The 19,170-nt window shown below is 36.6% G+C and overlaps 1 protein-coding gene across 2 annotated transcripts; it reads left to right on the top strand.

Annotated features, from left to right (window-relative positions):
* Positions 1-13,466: 13,466 nt before the first annotated feature.
* On the top strand, positions 13,467-19,170 carry LOC107945204 (30-kDa cleavage and polyadenylation specificity factor 30). 2 transcript variants are annotated; one of them, XM_041108340.1, is made up of 7 exons: positions 13,467-13,985; positions 14,409-14,801; positions 16,008-16,170; positions 16,431-16,541; positions 16,800-16,868; positions 17,111-17,197; positions 17,733-17,969. In XM_041108340.1, the coding sequence occupies exons 1-7, from the start codon at positions 13,597-13,599 to the stop codon at positions 17,799-17,801; spliced, it is 1,281 nt and encodes a 426-aa protein (XP_040964274.1). In that variant the 5' UTR covers positions 13,467-13,596; the 3' UTR covers positions 17,802-17,969. The 2 variants fall into 2 exon arrangements, with proteins under 2 accessions (XP_040964274.1, XP_016734575.1); XM_016879086.2 differs by having other exon boundaries at positions 13,470-13,985; positions 17,910-19,170.

Here is a 19,170-nt window from a genome sequence, read left to right as displayed (position 1 = left end):
CACAAAAGAAGGCTAAAATACTAAGAAGGGATGAACTAGTTTTTAAAACTTTGAAAATTTAGAGAAAGATAGAGAAAATGACACGTATTTATAGTTCAGTCTTCCTTGCCTACTTCCTCTCTTTTGGCTTTCTTTGCCAAGCAAATGAGAATGAAATATCTGTGGTTGTAAGGCAAGATAGCACCTTTAATTCCTTTTTAAGCTTTTTTTGCCAGAAAGAATTTGGACTCTAGAATGAAAATAGTAAGAAAATTGCAAAGAAAACTTAACCTTTAGTGCTTGCTAACTTAAGCTCTTAATAGAACTTTGTTGATGCTTGGATCTAGAAAGGCAGAGATAATGGTGGAATTGGATGCTTCACCTTATTTGGTAGATGATGGAGAGTCATCGTAAAGGGTGTTTGAGCAACGGTGGTATTGAGATTGGATTAAGAGGTTTAAGGAGAAGAGAGAGAAAAAGAATAAATAAGTCCTTTCTAGTTAGAGCTAAAGGCTTTATAGTCTTAGCTCTAATCTTGAAGTGTCATGTGTTACATTTTTATCAATTTTAAGAAAATTAGTCAAGTGATTTGTCATCATAAGTTTAACTAGGGTGGAGATTAACGTACTTTCAATCATTTAGATAGAACATGACAGATGAGATCATAAGTGATAATAAATTTGATTCACATAAGCTTAAACAAATGTAAGTTAATGAGTGTTTTCGAATAGTGTGTCCAAAAATTAGGTAGAATCCTCTTAAAAAATAAATTCGAAATGTATACTCGAGGGGTGAAGGTATAACAATATTCTCCCAGTTTAAAGTAAAATTATATAGTAACCTCCCTCGATAATGACATTATCAAGTGTTAAGTTGTTTGAGGATTGAGTGAGAATTACTACTTCTAAATTAAATTTTAAATTTTGAAATGACGAGGATTTGCAGGTGGGGTATACGTAGGATCCATTGGCATTTCAACGTTTGAACTCACCAGGTGTTTAATTCTCATTGGTGCTTGTCGAAATGTATTCTAGAAGCTTCTTTAGATAGAAAAGTTTATAAAGTGCTCGGGTTCATTAATGCTGCTTCATGCCAAAATAGAAATTTTTTTCTAAGTTTTCCAATTTCTCAGACTTGAGTTTTTCGAAGTTTTAAACTTTTCCTTCTTCGTTTTGAGTTTGTACATCAACAACGTTGGTGAGACCAGCATTAAGTGTAACTTTTAGTAAGTTTGTTAGTTCCATATTGCTTTTTAGGGTTTCTTTTAGTTGAGTATGGTTAGGGAAAATCGGGATGGAAAGGCTAGTAGTAGCGTGGGTAAAGGGGACAACGAAAATCGAAGGCAAAGATGCTGCAGAGAACCGTTTGTGATAGAATGAGATGCGATAGTTATTGCAATGTAAGGGGTTGTTGATGCATAATATGAATTCGAGTTTAACATTCCTCAAATAGAGAACGAATTAAGCACCGTCAGCGGGCCAAAACACGACAGTGGGAAACTAGGGTTCTATTTGCCCTTATATGCCTTGGAAGCTGGCTTTCACCTTGAATTAATATAGAGTGGCCCCTAGGCAACTGCTTGGAGCCTCGTGGTGGATTTTGATTGGGTTTCTTATACCATGTCATTAGAGAGATGAGGTGCCCTATCTAAAGGTATTTCAAAATTTGTTCAACTTCACTTCGACAAACCATGATCGGTAGCATCCTAGGATGTTGTGTTTCAACAAATGGTAGGTATGAGGATTGAGCATCTACTACTGGGAAAGGGGAACAAGTTGGGGTCGGATCGTTCCAAGTATATCCTGGTGGAGCACAAGTTCATCGATGACCTCACTATTCCAACCACGTGGTCACTGCCTCCAAGCTAGCTGTGTTTGTCTGAGCCAAAATTGGTTGATAACTTTAAGACAAAACTGTTCAATGCCCTTCGAAAGGGTAATCCCTTAGGTGTCTCCAGGGTTGTCATGGTCAGAAAGATGTTTAAGCATTGTTTGATGGGTGTGATCCCCAATGGGTACAAAGACAGTGACTGCAATAGGGTTTTCAAAATGGGGCCCTAAGGATTCCACATCACTTGGAATCATGGCCTCAAGGTTGTGATGAAGAGGTGACCCGATTATTCTTTGGAGTGACCCAGGAGCTCTAGTTGTACATTATGACATACAGGTTGTGTCCTGATTGTAAGTGGAGCACCAAGAAACAAAGCTGAGGCGGTGCTCTCCGAGGAGGAAGTGGGGGTGGAATTGCCTTTGACGAGTGGTGGGTTGATTGAAGGGGTAGGTGGCATTGTTGGCTTAGGGGGAGCTAGAGTTGCTAGGGTTGTTAATGCTCCTCAAGAGGTGGTGCATATTGATGAGGGATCCAGTGATAGTTAGGGGCAATCCCAACACTTCTTTGTTGGTGATTACGAGGGTATTAACATTGGTATTGACATTTCTAAGTTGAGGAATTGGGTTTAAAGGAGGCAGGAGTGGTTCAATAGATACATGGAGGAGGACTACCCCGTGGGCTTTTTATCTCATAATATCACTTAAATATATTATTTCCATAATTATTATTGACATGCATCTATTGGGATTTAACTACTTTGTTTGATTTTGTGTAGGTGAAATGGCTACCGCCCCAAACAATGTTTCAAGCAGTGAGGAGGCTGATGTTGAGCAGGCCCCGCTCAACAGTTTGAACATTGGGGGCTCATCAAAAGAGATCTTAAACAATTTAGAGAGGAGGGGGCTCAACTCAAAATACTCCGGCGAAAGGTTACCGTGCCTCGTTCTTGCTACTTCAGAGAGTTTGCTTTGTTGTCTTGTTTGGATGGTCACAGAGACGGGTTGCTTCTGCTCCTATTGCTGCAAGTTCCGTTGATGTACCCTTTGACACAGTAATTGGACCATGCTTTGCTACTCCTTAACAAGTGTTGTGTACTTTACCCATGTCTGTACCCACTCTAGGTATGGCTTTGGTTAACCTTTTGCCTTGTTATTTTTTTGTTATCAATCTTTATATTGTTGGTACTTATGACCTAGTGTTTTAATACGCAGGTACACTTACCATGGTGCCACCTGCTAGGGTAAGCCCTATTGCTAAGGGAATATGTTTCTTAGTGATCAACGAAGTTGACATGTGAAGTGACGTATAAGATGAGTAAAAAAATTAACCAATAAAAGAAATAATGATAAAATAATAGATTTAATATGAGGGATTTTTGTTTTAATCCTTAATTTTACATTGAATTAAATCATTTCCTATACGTATATTACGAGTTAATTAAATATCAATTTAATTAGAACATAATTAAAAATCTTTATTATATTTGATATAAAATATATAAAAATTAATTTAAATATAAAATAATCTAGAAAAATAAGCATATATAATATAATTTAAACCTAATATTTCATGATCTTGTAAGTCTCAATATTATCATTTCGATAATTAGGGATGACAATAGAGCAGGATGGGGGTAAATGTTGCTAAATCCACCACCGCCTCACAGTTGGCACATTTCACTTTGCTACCCAACTCAATTAGAACATAATTAAAAACCTTTGTTATATTTTATATAAAATGTATAAAAATCAATTTAAATCTGAACTAATCTAGAAAAATAAGAAAATCAATTTAAATCTGAACTAATCTAGAAAAATAAGCACATATAATATAATTTAAACCTAAGATTTCATGATCATCTAAGCCTTCCTATTACCATTTCGATAATTAGGGATAACAATGGAGCGGGACAGGAGTTGATGCTGCTAAATCCACCATCACCCCACAGTTGTTACATTTCACTTTATTACCTACCCTGCTCCATAATGAATATGTAATCTTGAAAATCACTATAATTTTTATGGAAGTTGGATGCATCTATCTCCACTCCACTTCGTTCCGCTTTAATTTAATTTTGCTACTCATATTTAATATTTTCAATATTTCTAAAGTTGGATAAATATTTAAACATAAAATATATGATTTTTTATAATATATTATCACATTTTTACTCTTTTAATGGATATATATACAAGGATAAAATGATAATTTTATATAATGAAAATGGACAAGGCAGGGCAAACAATTAACGTAATTGCTCCCTACCCACAGTTCAAAAAAAAAATTCACCTACTCCACTTATACTTGCTCATGAGTCGGACCACCCATCCAGGCTCAAAGGTCCACCCAAAAAGTAGGAGGATTTGGACAAAATATGAGGCTTAAAAAATGAGCTTGGATAAAATTTAAAGCTTGTTTTCTATATGGGTCAGACCTTAGGTAATATTTTTTTTTCAATCTGAGCTCGACTCGACCCGAATATAACCCAACCCAATAACAATTAAATGACTAATTTACCTATAAAGGTCCATTTCCAAGTATATTTACGGAAATGGGTCAATTTCTACATTATTTACCGAAAAGGGCTGATTTTGGTAAAACTCGTCCACGTAGGAGCGTTTTAGAGTGAAATTCCAACAAATTGCGCCCTTAGGGAAGCATTTTTTCCATGTCAGCAGAAAAGATGCTGACGTGGATGCGCTTTGCTGACATGGCAAATACGCTCCCCCAAGGGTGCGTTTTGCTCCGTGTTTTTATCCTCAACGGTTTTTTTTACCATTAGGGGTCCAACGGTAAAAAAAGAAGTATAAAAACCCCTTCCTATTATTTCACACAAAAATTTCTTCAAAATTTAGCAAAAAAACTTTCAAATTTCTCCCTAAATTTCTCAAAGCTCTCAAATTTCTCCTTAAATTTCTCAAAACTCTCTTTAATTAATTATTTCCTTTAATTTTCTTTCTAAATTAGTATTATTTTTTTATAATTTCAAAAATATTTGATCATGTTAGCAATGACCGGGGAATTAATTCGTCTCAATCATAAACATATGTCCGTCGAACAAATAAAAATGGTAAGGGTTAATTTTAATTTTTGAATATTATTTAATTTTTTTCATTTATGTAATTTCAATTAATTTGTATTTTATAATTTTTTATAATAGTCTGTAGATCAGGTGTTGCAATGTTATATTCATAATATGTCTGGTTCTCCATCACCGTTGATAGAAAATTACTTAAGGGAAGCGAGTTTTTGGCACGCGGCCACTATAAGCCCGGGGTGCAAGTTGGACTCGAAACTCATTAGTGCATTAATAGAGAGGTGGAGACCCGAGACGCACACATTCCATCTTCCATACAGAGAATGTACCATCATTTAGAGAACGTGCAGGATTGCCGGTGGATGAGTCCGCACTCACCGGGTCCGTTCAATCTGCTAATTGGAGAGTCGTATGCTACGATCTTTTGGGTGTGATTTTAGATAATATTCACAAAGGTCGAATCGAGATGGCTGGTTACGAGACACATTCTCGAAGCCGGGAAATGATTCGACTGAAGTAGAAAGAATATGATATGTTCGGGCATACATCCTTGAGATGATTGGAGGTTATTTGATGTCTGACTTGTCACGAAACCTCGTACATCTGAGGTGGCTGCTGAAACTCGTTGATTTTAGAGTAGCTGGTGAATTTAGTTGAGGGTTTGTCGTGTTGGCAACATTGTACCGGGAGATGTGCGAGTGGACACCACCAAATAAAACCAAAATCAGAGGTTGCCTATCACTACTACAATCATGGGCTCGGTTTCACTTTCCATTTTTACGTCTTTGAGTGAACCACCTATATACATTTCCACTCATAACGAGGTAAATTTTTTATTTGATTTTACAAGTATTACATAGATTTAAAATAAAATTGTATGCTAAAAATTTATTTAATTAGGTGGAACCATCTGGCGAGTTATATTGGAATATTTACCGCTTCTGAAGATATATAGCTTCTATTAGACCAACGGTCGGAAGCGCAAGTAAGTATTAAATAAAATATATATACATAAAATAGTCGTTCCATATTTAGTATTATGTATATAACTAATAATTTTATCACATTCATATAATTTCAATGGACACCAGACGAGGATCCGACAATTCGGGCAGTAATTTCGAATGAATTCTTTCAAAATCCGAACATTTGCCATGTTAAGGTCTCATTGGTCAACTATGCTACGTCGAGATGCACCAGACGGATAGAGTATTGCGGCAATTTAGATTCTGACAACCAATTCCCAAGCCACCTGAGGTGCTCGATAAAGAGCACAAATTTGACTTACGGTAAATGAAAATGAATTGGCCGGTATTCTTCTCAGAATATATCAAAATTTGGGAAAATCAATATGATCATATACCTGCTCGTGAACCGATCATCATCTCAAAGTTAGTGTGAGCGCCGGATTACATGCTATGGTTTAGGATCCATGACAAGCCATATTTACTGTCGGGAGAGTAGAGACGTCGGCAAATTCGTGTCGAAAGGGAACGGCAGGGCCCTTTAAATTCAAGGAGAACGGATGACGGCACAGGCCCATCAACAACGCCCACACAATCACCAGGTCCAACGACTCAACCGACGACACCTACAGCACAACCTCTTCAGATTATGCCAGGTGTGTATCCTAGCCCTTACATGTATCATAACCCTTATATGTTTCCTTTTCCCAGTCCTATGCCGGGTTGGAATGCATGGCCCAGTGTATCTATTTTTCTGATGACTTCGACTTAACCGATGATATATAGGCCATCGTCACTGCAGGTATCACACGAGACACTGTCGATGAGCTCATCTCATTACCAATCCTCATCGCCTTATTGGATTCAAACACTTCTGCCGTGGGTGATGCAAACACCTCCACATTCTTTATTTTATCAATGTGGGTCATCCTCCCAACACCCACAACCGGAGCAACCACAACCCCCGCCAGAAGCTGAACCAAGGAAGAATCCAGCGTGTAATAATTGACCACCCTCATGTAACACTGATTTTGATTGGCACATACATAAATTTTTTTAATATATTTGTAAAAATTATTTTTTTATTATTTTATTTAATAAAATAAAATTTGTTTTTAATATTTTAATTGTAAATTATTTTTATATTTTTAATAAAATAGAAGTTCTTTTGAAAAAGGCGCAATATAAATAATGCAACATAGTTTCATTACAGCAATTATCAACTATTTCGGTTTAGACATGATCGAATTGTATGATCTGGGTTCCTACATCATCCGCACAACTTCTGTTGGTTCGTTCTTTCCTGGATATCCATATTATTATGTATTCTACTCGAGTAAGATCGACATTTTGGTTTGCGATGTAATTATCTATCTGGTAACAACTTAAACGGAGCAAGTGATATAGACGGTCACTTACGTTTATCTAGGATCGGTAGGAATACATGTCTCCACACATTGTACATGTATTCTATTTTGTACACTTCGTCGACATTTCTCATGGGATTCAAACGGAGATTCTGACAAGCTGTAATTGCATGAGCGCATGGATAACGAAGTGCGTCAAACGTCCCACAGTCACAAGTCTTATTTATCAGGTGTACACGATATTTATCAGGTGTACACCATAGGTTGTCGAGATCATGACACACTGTGTGCATGATGTTGGCCCACGTATTCGCTTTGTTAATTTCTTACAATACCTTCCGAAACCATACATGAACTCCTTGCATTTGGCCTTTTATAATTCGCTGCACGCTGTGGAAATAGTGTCTTCAAATGAAAATATGTCTCTCACACAACCGAAGTTATCGACAAATGACGCGTTCATTTTAGAACAAAATTTATCCATTCAGCCAGGTTTGTAGTCATATGACCATATCGTAGGTTACCATCATATGCTTGTACCCACTGTTCGAAAGGTATGTTATAGAGGTAGTCTACGCCTTGATCGTTAACTCAACGTAAAATCTTCAACATCTTATGAAAATGGTCCTTATTGATCTCGTACCCTGCCAATATAAGTTGATAGCGAAAATTACATACCACTATTCCATTCAGAATAAATTGAATATTACAAATGAAATTATATTAATAGAGATTAAATACCCATGTTGGTCACTTTTCGTCGTTCAGTGGTAGACTGATATTACCCGTAATAGTTGGACGTAACATGCCTTAAACAATATCGATGGTGTGTGCAATCCATAGGCTTCCTTATCACTTAATTACGGCTGGTATTCCAGTACCCCAATCCAATATAATGCAGATATTAGGTTAGGGGCATACATACCTCCTTAACCTAGAAAGAAAGAAATTCCAGTAATCACATGACTCCCTCGGTATTATTGCAAACGCAATTGGAAGGATTTTCTCACAGCCATCCTATGCCACAACTAGCAATAGCCAATGGGTATATCTACCATACATAAAGGTACCGTCAATTTGTACTAATGACTTGTAGTACACAAATGCGTTCTAGCATTGCTTAAAGCTCCAGAACAAACTCTTGAACACTTGGCATTCACTGAGCAATCGGTCGTTGTAGTACGCAAGAACCGTTTCAAGGTTTGTTATGCAACCTAGGACGTAACTCTCTAACACCTGACACCACTGCCACACTTCATTATATGAAGCGTCTCACCCACTATGAATCTTTTCTAATTCCTTTTGCTTAGCTATCCAAGCCTTGTGGTAAGAGGGTGTGTACCTCAATTGACTACGAATATTGGCAATTAAAATGACACAGAAGTCCTGAGATCCGCCTTCTACATCAGTAGTATTAAGCTAGTTATCATACATGAATCCATCTTGGGATGATCTTGTGAAACACCTGTCAACGAAGTACGTTAAATAATGCAACATTAAGTAATAACATTATTATTCAAAAACCCTAAACACACCGTGATACTGTACCGGCAACATATGTATGTGGGCTTTTGTACTTTTTTATCTCCCACAAGTCTGTCTTTTTCCTAAAAGAAGCCATGATTTTCCATAAACATGTACTGTCTTACACTACACACTTGGCCTCGAACTTCTCAGATTTGAATTTAACCACATTGTAGTTAACCCCGTGATTGATGCTATATTATTTCAATACACCAAAATAACTATCCTTGCTGGAAAACTCCCTACCAACTTCCAGTTCACTTGAATCCAATGACGAACATGTACAGTCACGCATTCTGTGTGGTATATCTGGAAACTTCAACGCATCATCTGCCGATATATCGAGATTATGCATGTGGGCTGCAGGTGAGTACACATTGAATTGTGGATATTCTTCTTCTTCAGCTGAACCCCCTTCAACGTCTTCAGGTTCATATGGGATAGGTTTCGATTTAGAAAATAATACAACTTTTGCACCATCGAGAATGAGCTCTCGAGGTGGATCCACATTGGACTCATCATCCAACCTACCACCATCTGCAACGTACGAGGTCCCCTTGCCGTTGGACGTCGTAGGGAGTACATCATTCCTTCTTATGGACATTTTGTAACGTCCCCAATTAAATGTGGATTGCTAACCACTAGAAGTTAATGTCATTCCTCAATACGTATTTCCAACATTAAACATCGACCCACTGATGTGCATGTCTCATCTACTAATCGAGTGTCGTGTAGGAGTTATGTATTCCATACTGTCACCAAACACGGGCGCTTTCGTGTTCTGCCTCCCACTAATGGAGTATCAGATAGGATCGTGTCTTCCTCTCGAATACCAGTAGATGTTAAACTTGCAAATGTTTCATTTGACAATGAAAATTGTACATATAACTCAAGATAGGGTGATCCACTAGTGAGATAAGTCTGCACCATCGTCTCAAAGCTACAACAACCTTTGATATCAAATGAGTCATATGTCACGGGATCAATCGAAGCACAAAATTGATACTTAATAGAAGAAACCCTCATTGGCGTCATTCCAAAGATTTTACGCCTAATTCTTTTACGAAATTATGTCAACTCTATAGTCTAGTTAAAAATAATTCGCGTTGTGTTCTCTGATAAAAATTATTCGCGTTGTATTCTCCGATAAAAAAATAACGCCGTTCTCGGTGTCACATGCCTCACCAAATAACAGCACTAATACGTTTACTCATCTTCAATTTCTATTATGCTTAGCCTCTCTAATTTTTCTTGCTGTAACTTATGCAACATGAGAATGGAATTTGGCTCATTTATAGCCTAAGGCCAAACATGAACTGCTGTAAAAAAAGAGTGTCCACGTGGGAGCTTTTTTCAGTAATTTTGCTGACAGTGCATCCTGCTTGAAGTGTTTTTGACACTATTTATTCAGAAACGTTTTCTCAAAATTATTTTTTCAGGAACTACTATAGAAAAAGAGTGTCCACGTGGGAGCTTTTTTCTTCAATTTTGTTGACAGTGCATCCTACTTGAAGGGTTTTTAACACTATTTATTCAGAAACGTCTTCTCAAAATTATTTTTTCACGAACTACTGTAGAAAAAAAGTGTCCACGTAGGAGCTTTTTTCATCAATTTTGCTGACAGTGCATCCTGCTTGAAGCGTTTTTGACACTATTTATTTAGAACCGTCTTCTTAAAATTATTTTTTCAAGAACTACTGTAGAAAAAGAGCTTCCACGTGGGAGTTTTTTTAGTAATTTTGCTGACAGTGCATCCTGCTTGAAGCATTTTTAAGACTATTTGTTGAGAATCATCTTCTCAAAATTATTTTTTCAGGAACTACCGTAGAAAAAAACTAAAATCCTTATTGTCAATATAATTTTCCCTAAACCCTAAACCTAAGAACAATATTATTTTAAAAAAGGTATAATTGTAAAAAAAACTCAACGTTTGGAGGCTTTTGGTTTTGTGCCCTTAACCTTTTTATTTTTTGATTGACACCCTCAACGTTACAGTTTTTTTAAAAATCAGCCTATTTTTAACGGTCAACTCATGTTGACCGTTAATCAAACTGTAGGTCAACATAGTAGCCTATGTGGCATGCCAGATAAGTGCACGACGTCATAGATGACATCATCTATTTAACAAAAATTTTTTCTCATTTTCTCTCTTGCCAAACACCACTTTTTTCTTCAAAACACATAGTTGCTGCCATTTTTTTTTCTCTCATTTTCTCTCTTGCCAAACACCATTTTTCTTCTTCAAAACATATGGTTGGCTTATTTCATCTACAAGAATCTCTATTACCATGATTATAATCATACTTTTGTGTAATTTTTGTAAACCCACAGCACACTTTCAACTTAAAATTGTTGCTTTTTTCCCCACTGTCGGCTGCCATTTTTCTCTCTCATTTTCTCTCTTGCGAAACACCATTTTTCTTCTTCAAAACACAAAATTCTTGAACATGTTCTATTTTTCATTGATCTTCATCTTCAAAATTTTCATTCTTGAACATGAAGATTGATTAAACTTGATGATTGCTTAAGCTCATCAAATTAACACCCTATTTTGAGAAATACAAGGAAATGAGACTATTGAATTAACAAGCATTAAATATTAATGTTGTACTACTCTGTTTCATGATTTTAGTCTTTAGATTTTCTTCATGTGTGTAATAATATTCAATAGGTGAAAGTCTTATGCGAGATTGTGGTACATAGAACCACTCAGACTATCGTCCGCCAAAACTGCTACCCTCAGGTACAGACGAAGCTAACAATTCACGCATGTGTGTTGAGTTTCATTTTATAAATATTGTACTCTATTTTATAAACTTATTGTCAATTTGACCCTCACATAGAAATGAAGTTGGAAGCGATGGGTACGAGGAATGAAGTCGAATGGATTGGATTGCTTGCGTTGCAGAAAAAGTTGAAAGATCAACCAGTGTTCCACACCTATCATTGTAAATAGATATCGAAACAGGCTTCTTAAACTTGTGCAACATATTATTTCATGATATTGTAATTATATATATCTTGTTTCCATTATGCTGGACGAATTGGTTAATCTGTATAAAAAATGATTTAGATTTTCCCATTAGATGCTTTTATGATTGTTAGATAGAAAGTAGTAATAAAATAGGAAAGTGAAGGATGAGAACAAAAACAGGATAGTAAAACAATGATGGCTTGGAGGTTAGGTAGTGAAGAAGAAAAATGGTGTTTGGCAAGAGAGAAAATGAGAGAAAATAATGACAGCCGACAGTGGGGGAAAAACAATGGTTTTAAGTTGAAAGTGTGGTGTGGGTTTATAAAAATTGCACAAAAGCATGATTATAATCATGGTAATGGAGATTCTTGTAGATGAAATGAGCCAACCATATGTTCTGAATAAGAAAAATGGTGTTTGGCGAGAGAGAAAATGAGAGGAAAAAAATGGCAGCAACCATGTGTTTTGAAGAAAAAAAGTGGTGTTTGGCAAGAGAGAAAATAAGAAATTTTTTTTGTTAAATAGATGACGTCATCTATGACGTCGTGCGCTTATGTGGCATGCCACATGGGCTACTATGTTGACCTACAATTTAATTTAACGGTCAATTCACGTTGACCGTTAAAAGTGCGTTGATTTCTGAAAAAATCGTAAGGTTGAGGGTGTCAATTAAAAAATAAAAAGGTTAATGACACAAAACTAAATGCCCCAAACGTTGAGGGTTTTTTTTTTTGCAATTATGCCTTTAAAAAAAACTAAACCCAAATTTAATTAATTTTCTTAAAAACACTAAACCCAAATTTAATTAATTAATTTAAAACTCCTAAACCCTAATTTAATTAATTTTTAAAAAAGAACACTAAATCTTGATTTATTTTTTAAAATTCCTAAAACCAAGAACCCTAAATTATTTTAACAAAACCTTAAACCTTATAAACCTAACCCTAAATTATTTTAACAAAACCTTAACCCTAAAAACCCTAAACCAAAAAATCCTAAGGACTAAACATGCAAAAAACCCTAACCTAAAAAAAACACGGAGAAAAAAGCGCCTTTGGGGGAGCGTTTTTGCCACGTCAGCAAAACGCGTCCATGTCGGCGCGTTTTCTGCTGACATGGCAAAAAGCTCCCCCAAGGGTGCGATTTGCTGGAATTTCACCCTAAAACGCTCCTACGTAGACGTATTTTGCCAAAATTGGCCATTTTTGGGCCCATTTCCGTAAATATACTTAGAAATGGGCCTTTATAAGTAAATTAGTCCAATTAAACCCATTACCCAAAACCTAAAAGAAAATTTAATTTTATATTTAATACAATAAAACATTTATTATATTTATTTATATTTTTAGTATAATAAAAAATATATTATATTTATGGTAGTGTTTTTTTTAATATAAATACTTTTTAATGTGTTAGAAAATTTTTAATTTAGCCTTTTTTTAGTGCATTATATTTTATAAAAATTAATTTTAAAAAATAAAATATTGGTGGGCCAATTTGAATTTGTGTTTACTTTTCTTAAATTGAATCGGATTTGGACAAAAAGATAAACCTATTTTTTAGGTTGAACTGAACCCGAACCCGAACCTAGAAAATAAGTCTTATTATCTTTTACGGGCCCGGCCCGACTTAATCTATAAGCATTTCTAATTTCACCCACATCGAAATCACTTCATTAGGATGGATTCGAGAAAATTGGACTGTTGGAATTTTAGTATTGTATGATATAGTTTTTTACATGGATATGTGAAAACTTACAAATAAAAAGGATTTCCATCGATTCACTTTTAAACCAAACCCAACGTTCAAAGGTGAAAGCCCACCCTGTTTTGGAGAAACACTCTCACTTGGTAAAAGCATTTGATTTCTAACAATAAACCCTAAACCAACCCAAAAAACGAAAACACAAGCGCATCGACTATGGATGACGCGGAGGGAGGTCTCAGCTTCGATTTCGAGGGCGGTCTCGATGCCGGTCCCCCCGCCCCCACTGCCTCCATGCCTGTTGTCAATTCCGATCCTTCTGCCGCCAACAATACCAACAATTTTACCGCCCCTGGTGGTGTCCAGGCTTCGATAAATGATCCCGTCGCAAATCAAGGTGGTGGAGCTGGCCGAAGGAGCTTCCGTCAGACCGTGTGCCGGCATTGGCTCCGCAGTCTCTGCATGAAGGGTGATGCCTGTGGTTTCCTTCACCAGTACGACAAGTCCCGCATGCCCGTCTGCCGTTTTTTTCGGCTTTTTGGTGAGTGCCGGGAGCAAGATTGTGTGTACAAACACACCAACGAGGATATCAAAGAGTGTAACATGTGCGTTTTTCTTTTTCTTTTTGGCTTAATTATACTTGTATTTTCTTCTTTTACATTGAATCAATAGCTAGAACCATTTTTTTAATAGGATTTGGGTTAGCGGAACACTTGGATATAAGCTAAAATGGTGCTACTTATATTGAATGTAACTTGCGAGATTGTCCTTCCTTTTATCTTCAATGAAATTTGTTAATAGCTTATAGAAATTGTGCTTTACATTGGTAAAACTAACTGTAAGGAATGATGGGTATTTCCTTTTGGAAGTCACTGGGACATCCAAATCATTTTGTTTTCCTCGAATTCAGTAAAGAGCTTACCTTTCATGCACCCTAAAACAGACCCTGGAATTTCTTGAATATATTAGTACCAATTCTGTTTTATCATTAAGAATGTTTATTAATATGCAAAATTCCGCGGTTGCAGGTACAAGCTAGGTTTTTGTCCTAATGGTCCTGACTGCCGATATAGGCATGCAAAGCTCCCAGGACCTCCTCCTCCTGTGGAAGAAGTCCTGCAGAAGATTCAGCAGTTAAGTGCTTACAATTATAACAACAAATTTTATCAACAGCGGAATGCTGGCTTCCCCCAACAAACTGAAAAATCTCAGATTCCACAAGCACAAAACAATGTAAACCAAGGAGCAGCTGGAAAACCTTCAGCAACTGAATCTACTAACGTACAGCAGCTGCAGCAGCAGCAACAACAAATTCAACAACCGCAACAACAGGTCAGCCAGACCCAGATACAAAATGTCCCCAATGGGCAGTCTAACCAGGCAAACAGAACTGCTATACCTTTGCCTCAAGGAATATCTAGGTGTGTTCAGAGTCCTGGGGTCTTTAATTGAGTTCTGTAAATCATTAATTGTATTTTATTTTGAATACAGTTAAGATACATCTTTTATTCAATAATAATTGCCCAAAGGAATTGTCATTATCTATAAGGTGTAATTGGTATCATAAAACCTGAAATAGGTAGTTGTTCTTTTTATTACACGTTTATACTGTATTATTCAAATTTGACAATTGAATGATTTACTATTCTTTTCTGCATTGTTTTCCTCTTTCAAGCTCTTGTATTCTTTATTTTGCAGGGGCATCTAAAAATATGTTGATGCATGTAAACTTTTGGACTAGATAGTACAGTTAAGGGTTGAATAAATTTATCATTTTTCTTCTCCTTTTCTCTTCTGTCTACAAAGAGAAATGAAGTTATTATAAACTAAATGTCTTGAAGTCTTAGATACAACGAACAACTTTCTTGTGGTGAAAAGGATTGAGAAATTTAACGTGTTATCATTTTCTTTATTTAGAATTTCAAAATATTTTTATACAACTAGGCCATCTTGTTTACAAAGGCGTTATGTACTTGGGTATCAGTGTGTTTATTTCCTAGTTTTTGTTGGTTTAGATCTGAAAAAATCAGTCACTTTTTTTTTCCTTCTATTCCAGTGGCATGCTTATTTTGCTGGATTTGATTATTAAGTTTACAGCTTCTTGTCTTTTCTACTTTATATGCTATGGTGTGATCCAGTGAGAGAAATGACAGATTTGAGATTATGTGAACAAGAAAGTGATTATCATGAACAATAGAGGAAGAAGGTTATTGTTGTAACCCTGTTGTAGAATGAATTAAAATGCTCTGTAGTAAGAACCCTAACTATAGATCTATGCTTAAGTTTACGTAAAAATCTGTAAATAGTGAGTGTATTGGTTTTGCATTTGTCAATCTTTCCAACGGGTTTTCAACTAATATGTCTAAAAATCCTTAAGTATAAATTCAGCTTTATAATCGACAGCAAGCCATTGCCTTCTTATTATAATACTTTGTTTGTTTAATGATTGATTACTGTTGTGAAATTCCATCTTAACTGTTGCTGTGGTAGTCATCTACCTTATAACAAGCTGACAGATTCTGTTTGCTGTTCTATTATTTTCTGAATTTTACATTATTGGCAGTGTTATGTTTCATTGCTGTGAAAAACTTGATTATAATTGATTACTCTTAAAAATGGCACCCTAGGTATTTTATTGTTAAAAGTTGCAACCGTGAAAATCTGGAACTATCTGTTCAACAAGGAGTATGGGCAACTCAAAGAAGCAATGAGGCTAAACTGAATGAAGCTTTTGATTCTGCTGAAAATGTGATTTTGGTCTTCTCCGTTAACCGTACACGGCATTTCCAGGTAGTTCAGAAATCTAATATCCTCCATCTATTCAATTTGAGAACCCATACCTTTGTGTTATTCTGAAATAACTTATTCTGTATCCTCTATATTCAATTTGAGAATTCATACTTGTGTTATTCTGAAATAACTTGTCATCCATAGGTCTTGCATTACTGTTTAGTCAGTCTTCAATAGATCTTATATATAATCCATAGTCCAAAATGTTGCCTTTTTATGTTGTATGATGTCTTAGTTATTACATTGTCTTGTCTTATTAGGGTTGTGCCAAAATGACATCCAAAATTGGTGGATCTGTTGCTGGAGGCAACTGGAAATACGCTCATGGAACTGCACATTATGGACGTAATTTCTCGGTAAAATGGTTAAAGGTGTGTTTCTCTATCCCCCTCCCCCCTCCTCTCCTTTTAAAATAAAATTTTCTATGAAGCTAAGTTTTAAGGAACTAAAAACATTAAAGATATTCTAAGCATGGAGGTAGTTTTGACAATTTGTGTTTATAAGATATAATATTGCTGCACTGGCTGATTGGTTTTGTGCCCTCTGTTAGATGCAATAATTTGAATCTTTTTGGGCGTGCATCCACAAAATTTCTGAGATTCTGATGACTAACTGTGCTTAATATGTAGTTATGTGAGCTGTCTTTCCACAAAACTCGGCATTTGAGGAACCCCTACAATGAGAACTTACCAGTAAAGGTATAATTCCAGCCTTTGAAGGTTAAGCCTTAACATTGATTGAGTATAACTTGGCAATAATTTTTTCATCTAATTAGGTTAATACTCTGGTTTATATGAATTATTTATCTGCTTTTACCGTGTATAATTTAGCTTTAATATACTGTTTGCAGTAGACAATATCACAATATTTTACCATGTGATGCTGTTGTTTTCGGTGTGATTATAGTTTAACCTCACTGCTGTACTTTGTGCACTTGCAGATAAGTAGAGATTGCCAGGAGTTAGAGCCTTCTGTTGGTGAGCAGTTGGCCTCCTTGCTTTATCTTGAGCCAGATAGTGAGCTTATGGTATGCTTATTCTATTTTATTTTTCTGAATTCTGAGCTATTTTATTTTTGGATACCTGAGTTTGAAAACAATCTAAATATAATAATTAGAAAAGTGTGGGAAAGTTGAAAATTAGGAACAAAAAGAGAAGGAACCTAATCTTGTGTTTACTTGATTAGACACTAATTAGTATGATCTTATTTACATACCCTAATATGAGGTCCTTGTATGGTATATGAGTATGGGTAAAGACTCGTGCAGGCTAATAGTGTCCTAATAAATCATATTAAGCTGGTGGCAGTAGTGATAAGGTTTTGTGGACTCCAGAGTGTTTTGGGGAGTTATCATGTTGTGCTTACTAGAGCAATGTATTTTTGTACTTGATATTCCGTGGGAAATTGGTTAGAAACTAACTGTTTGAGACACATTGCAGTTTGATAGTAGTCTGTTGAAGTTAAATACTAGTATTGTTTTGAACTACTTAAAGAAGGTAATGCTGTAGAAATATCATGAATTTGTATGTTTTATTCAATTGTTTAATCCCCATGGTATACAGGCAATTTCACTGGCATTTTGTTTGGGTTATGGCATTGCTTTCATTTTGCCATGCTTTTGGTTGAGATAAATGGGATGCTGTATAAGGCTTACATTTTGACTTTCCCTTCATGTTATTGGATACCACAATGAATGAAGTTGTACCATGTATTGAATTGTTTAATCCCTTGGGATACAGGCAATTTCACTGGCAGCAGAATCAAAAAGAGAAGAAGAGAAAGCAAAGGGAGTCAATTCAGATAATGCAGAGAACCCTGACATTGTTCCATTTGAGGACAATGAAGAAGAGGAAGAGGAAGAAAGTGAGGAGGAGGATGAAAGCTTTGGTGCTGCAGCTCAGGGCAGAGGAAGAGGCAGAGGAATCATGTGGCCCCCTCACATGCCACTAGCCCGTGGTGCCAGACCCATGCCTGGAATGCGAGGTTTTCCACCGATGATGATGGGTGGTGATGGCTTTTCTTACGGACCAGTTACACCTGATGGTTTTGGGATGCCAGATCTTTTTGGTGCTCCTCGTCCTTTTGCACCGTATGGACCCAGGTTTTCTGGAGATTTTACGGGTCCTGCATCTGGCATGATGTTTCCAGGGCGACCTCCACAGCCTGGGGGAATGTTTCCATCTGGTGGAATCGGGATGATGATGGGTCCAGGGCGTGCACCATTTATGGGGGGTATGGGGCCCACAGGTGCTAATCCTGCTCGAGGTGGCCGGCCTGTTGGCATGCCTCCGATGTTTCCCCTACCTCCAGCACCTGCCTCTCAGAACTCTGGCCGGGCTATTAAAAGAGATCAGAGGACACCAACCAATGACAGATCTAGTGCAGGATCAGAGCAGGGTAGAGGTCAGGAAATGGGTGGTCCAGGGGGTGGGTTGGAAGATGAGACACAGTATCAGCAAGAAGGACAAAAGGCTCACCATGAAGATCAGTTTGCTGCAGGGAACAGCTTCAGAAATGATGACAGTGAAAGTGAGGATGAGGCACCCAGGAGGTCAAGGCATGGGGAAGGGAAGAAGAAACGGAGAGGCTTGGAAGGAGATGTTGCCACTGCTTCTGATCACTAGATGCAATGCTTACAGTTCGGAGGATGTTAGGATCGCTGCCTTGCTCTCAACCACGTTTCTCAACCACGTTGTCTTGCATGCCATTGTTGAACATTTTTAAGCAACTGACTTTGCATATGTAGATGGTTTCATCTCACAATTGACATATTGGAGAGCTGCAGAAAAACCTAGGTTTAGATTATGTTTTGGTGCATTAGTTTTGCTCCAAACTGAACTATATTGTTTATTGTGTATGATCATGCACCAGATCACGAGAAGGGTGAATATATATTGTCAAGAAAGGTATTTAGCCTACATGCTATATCTTATGTAAGATTTCATGTTGGAAGGGTTAGGACATGGAAGTAAAAGGAAAAAGAAAAGGCTTTTCATTGGA

The sequence above is a fragment of the Gossypium hirsutum genome, chromosome D12, assembly GCF_007990345.1.
Source record: "Gossypium hirsutum isolate 1008001.06 chromosome D12, Gossypium_hirsutum_v2.1, whole genome shotgun sequence".
In the NCBI taxonomy this organism is placed as follows: Eukaryota; Viridiplantae; Streptophyta; class Magnoliopsida; order Malvales; family Malvaceae; genus Gossypium; species Gossypium hirsutum.
The sequence above is the reverse complement of the archived record's forward strand: the minus strand, read 5'-3'. Positions and strand labels throughout refer to the sequence as shown.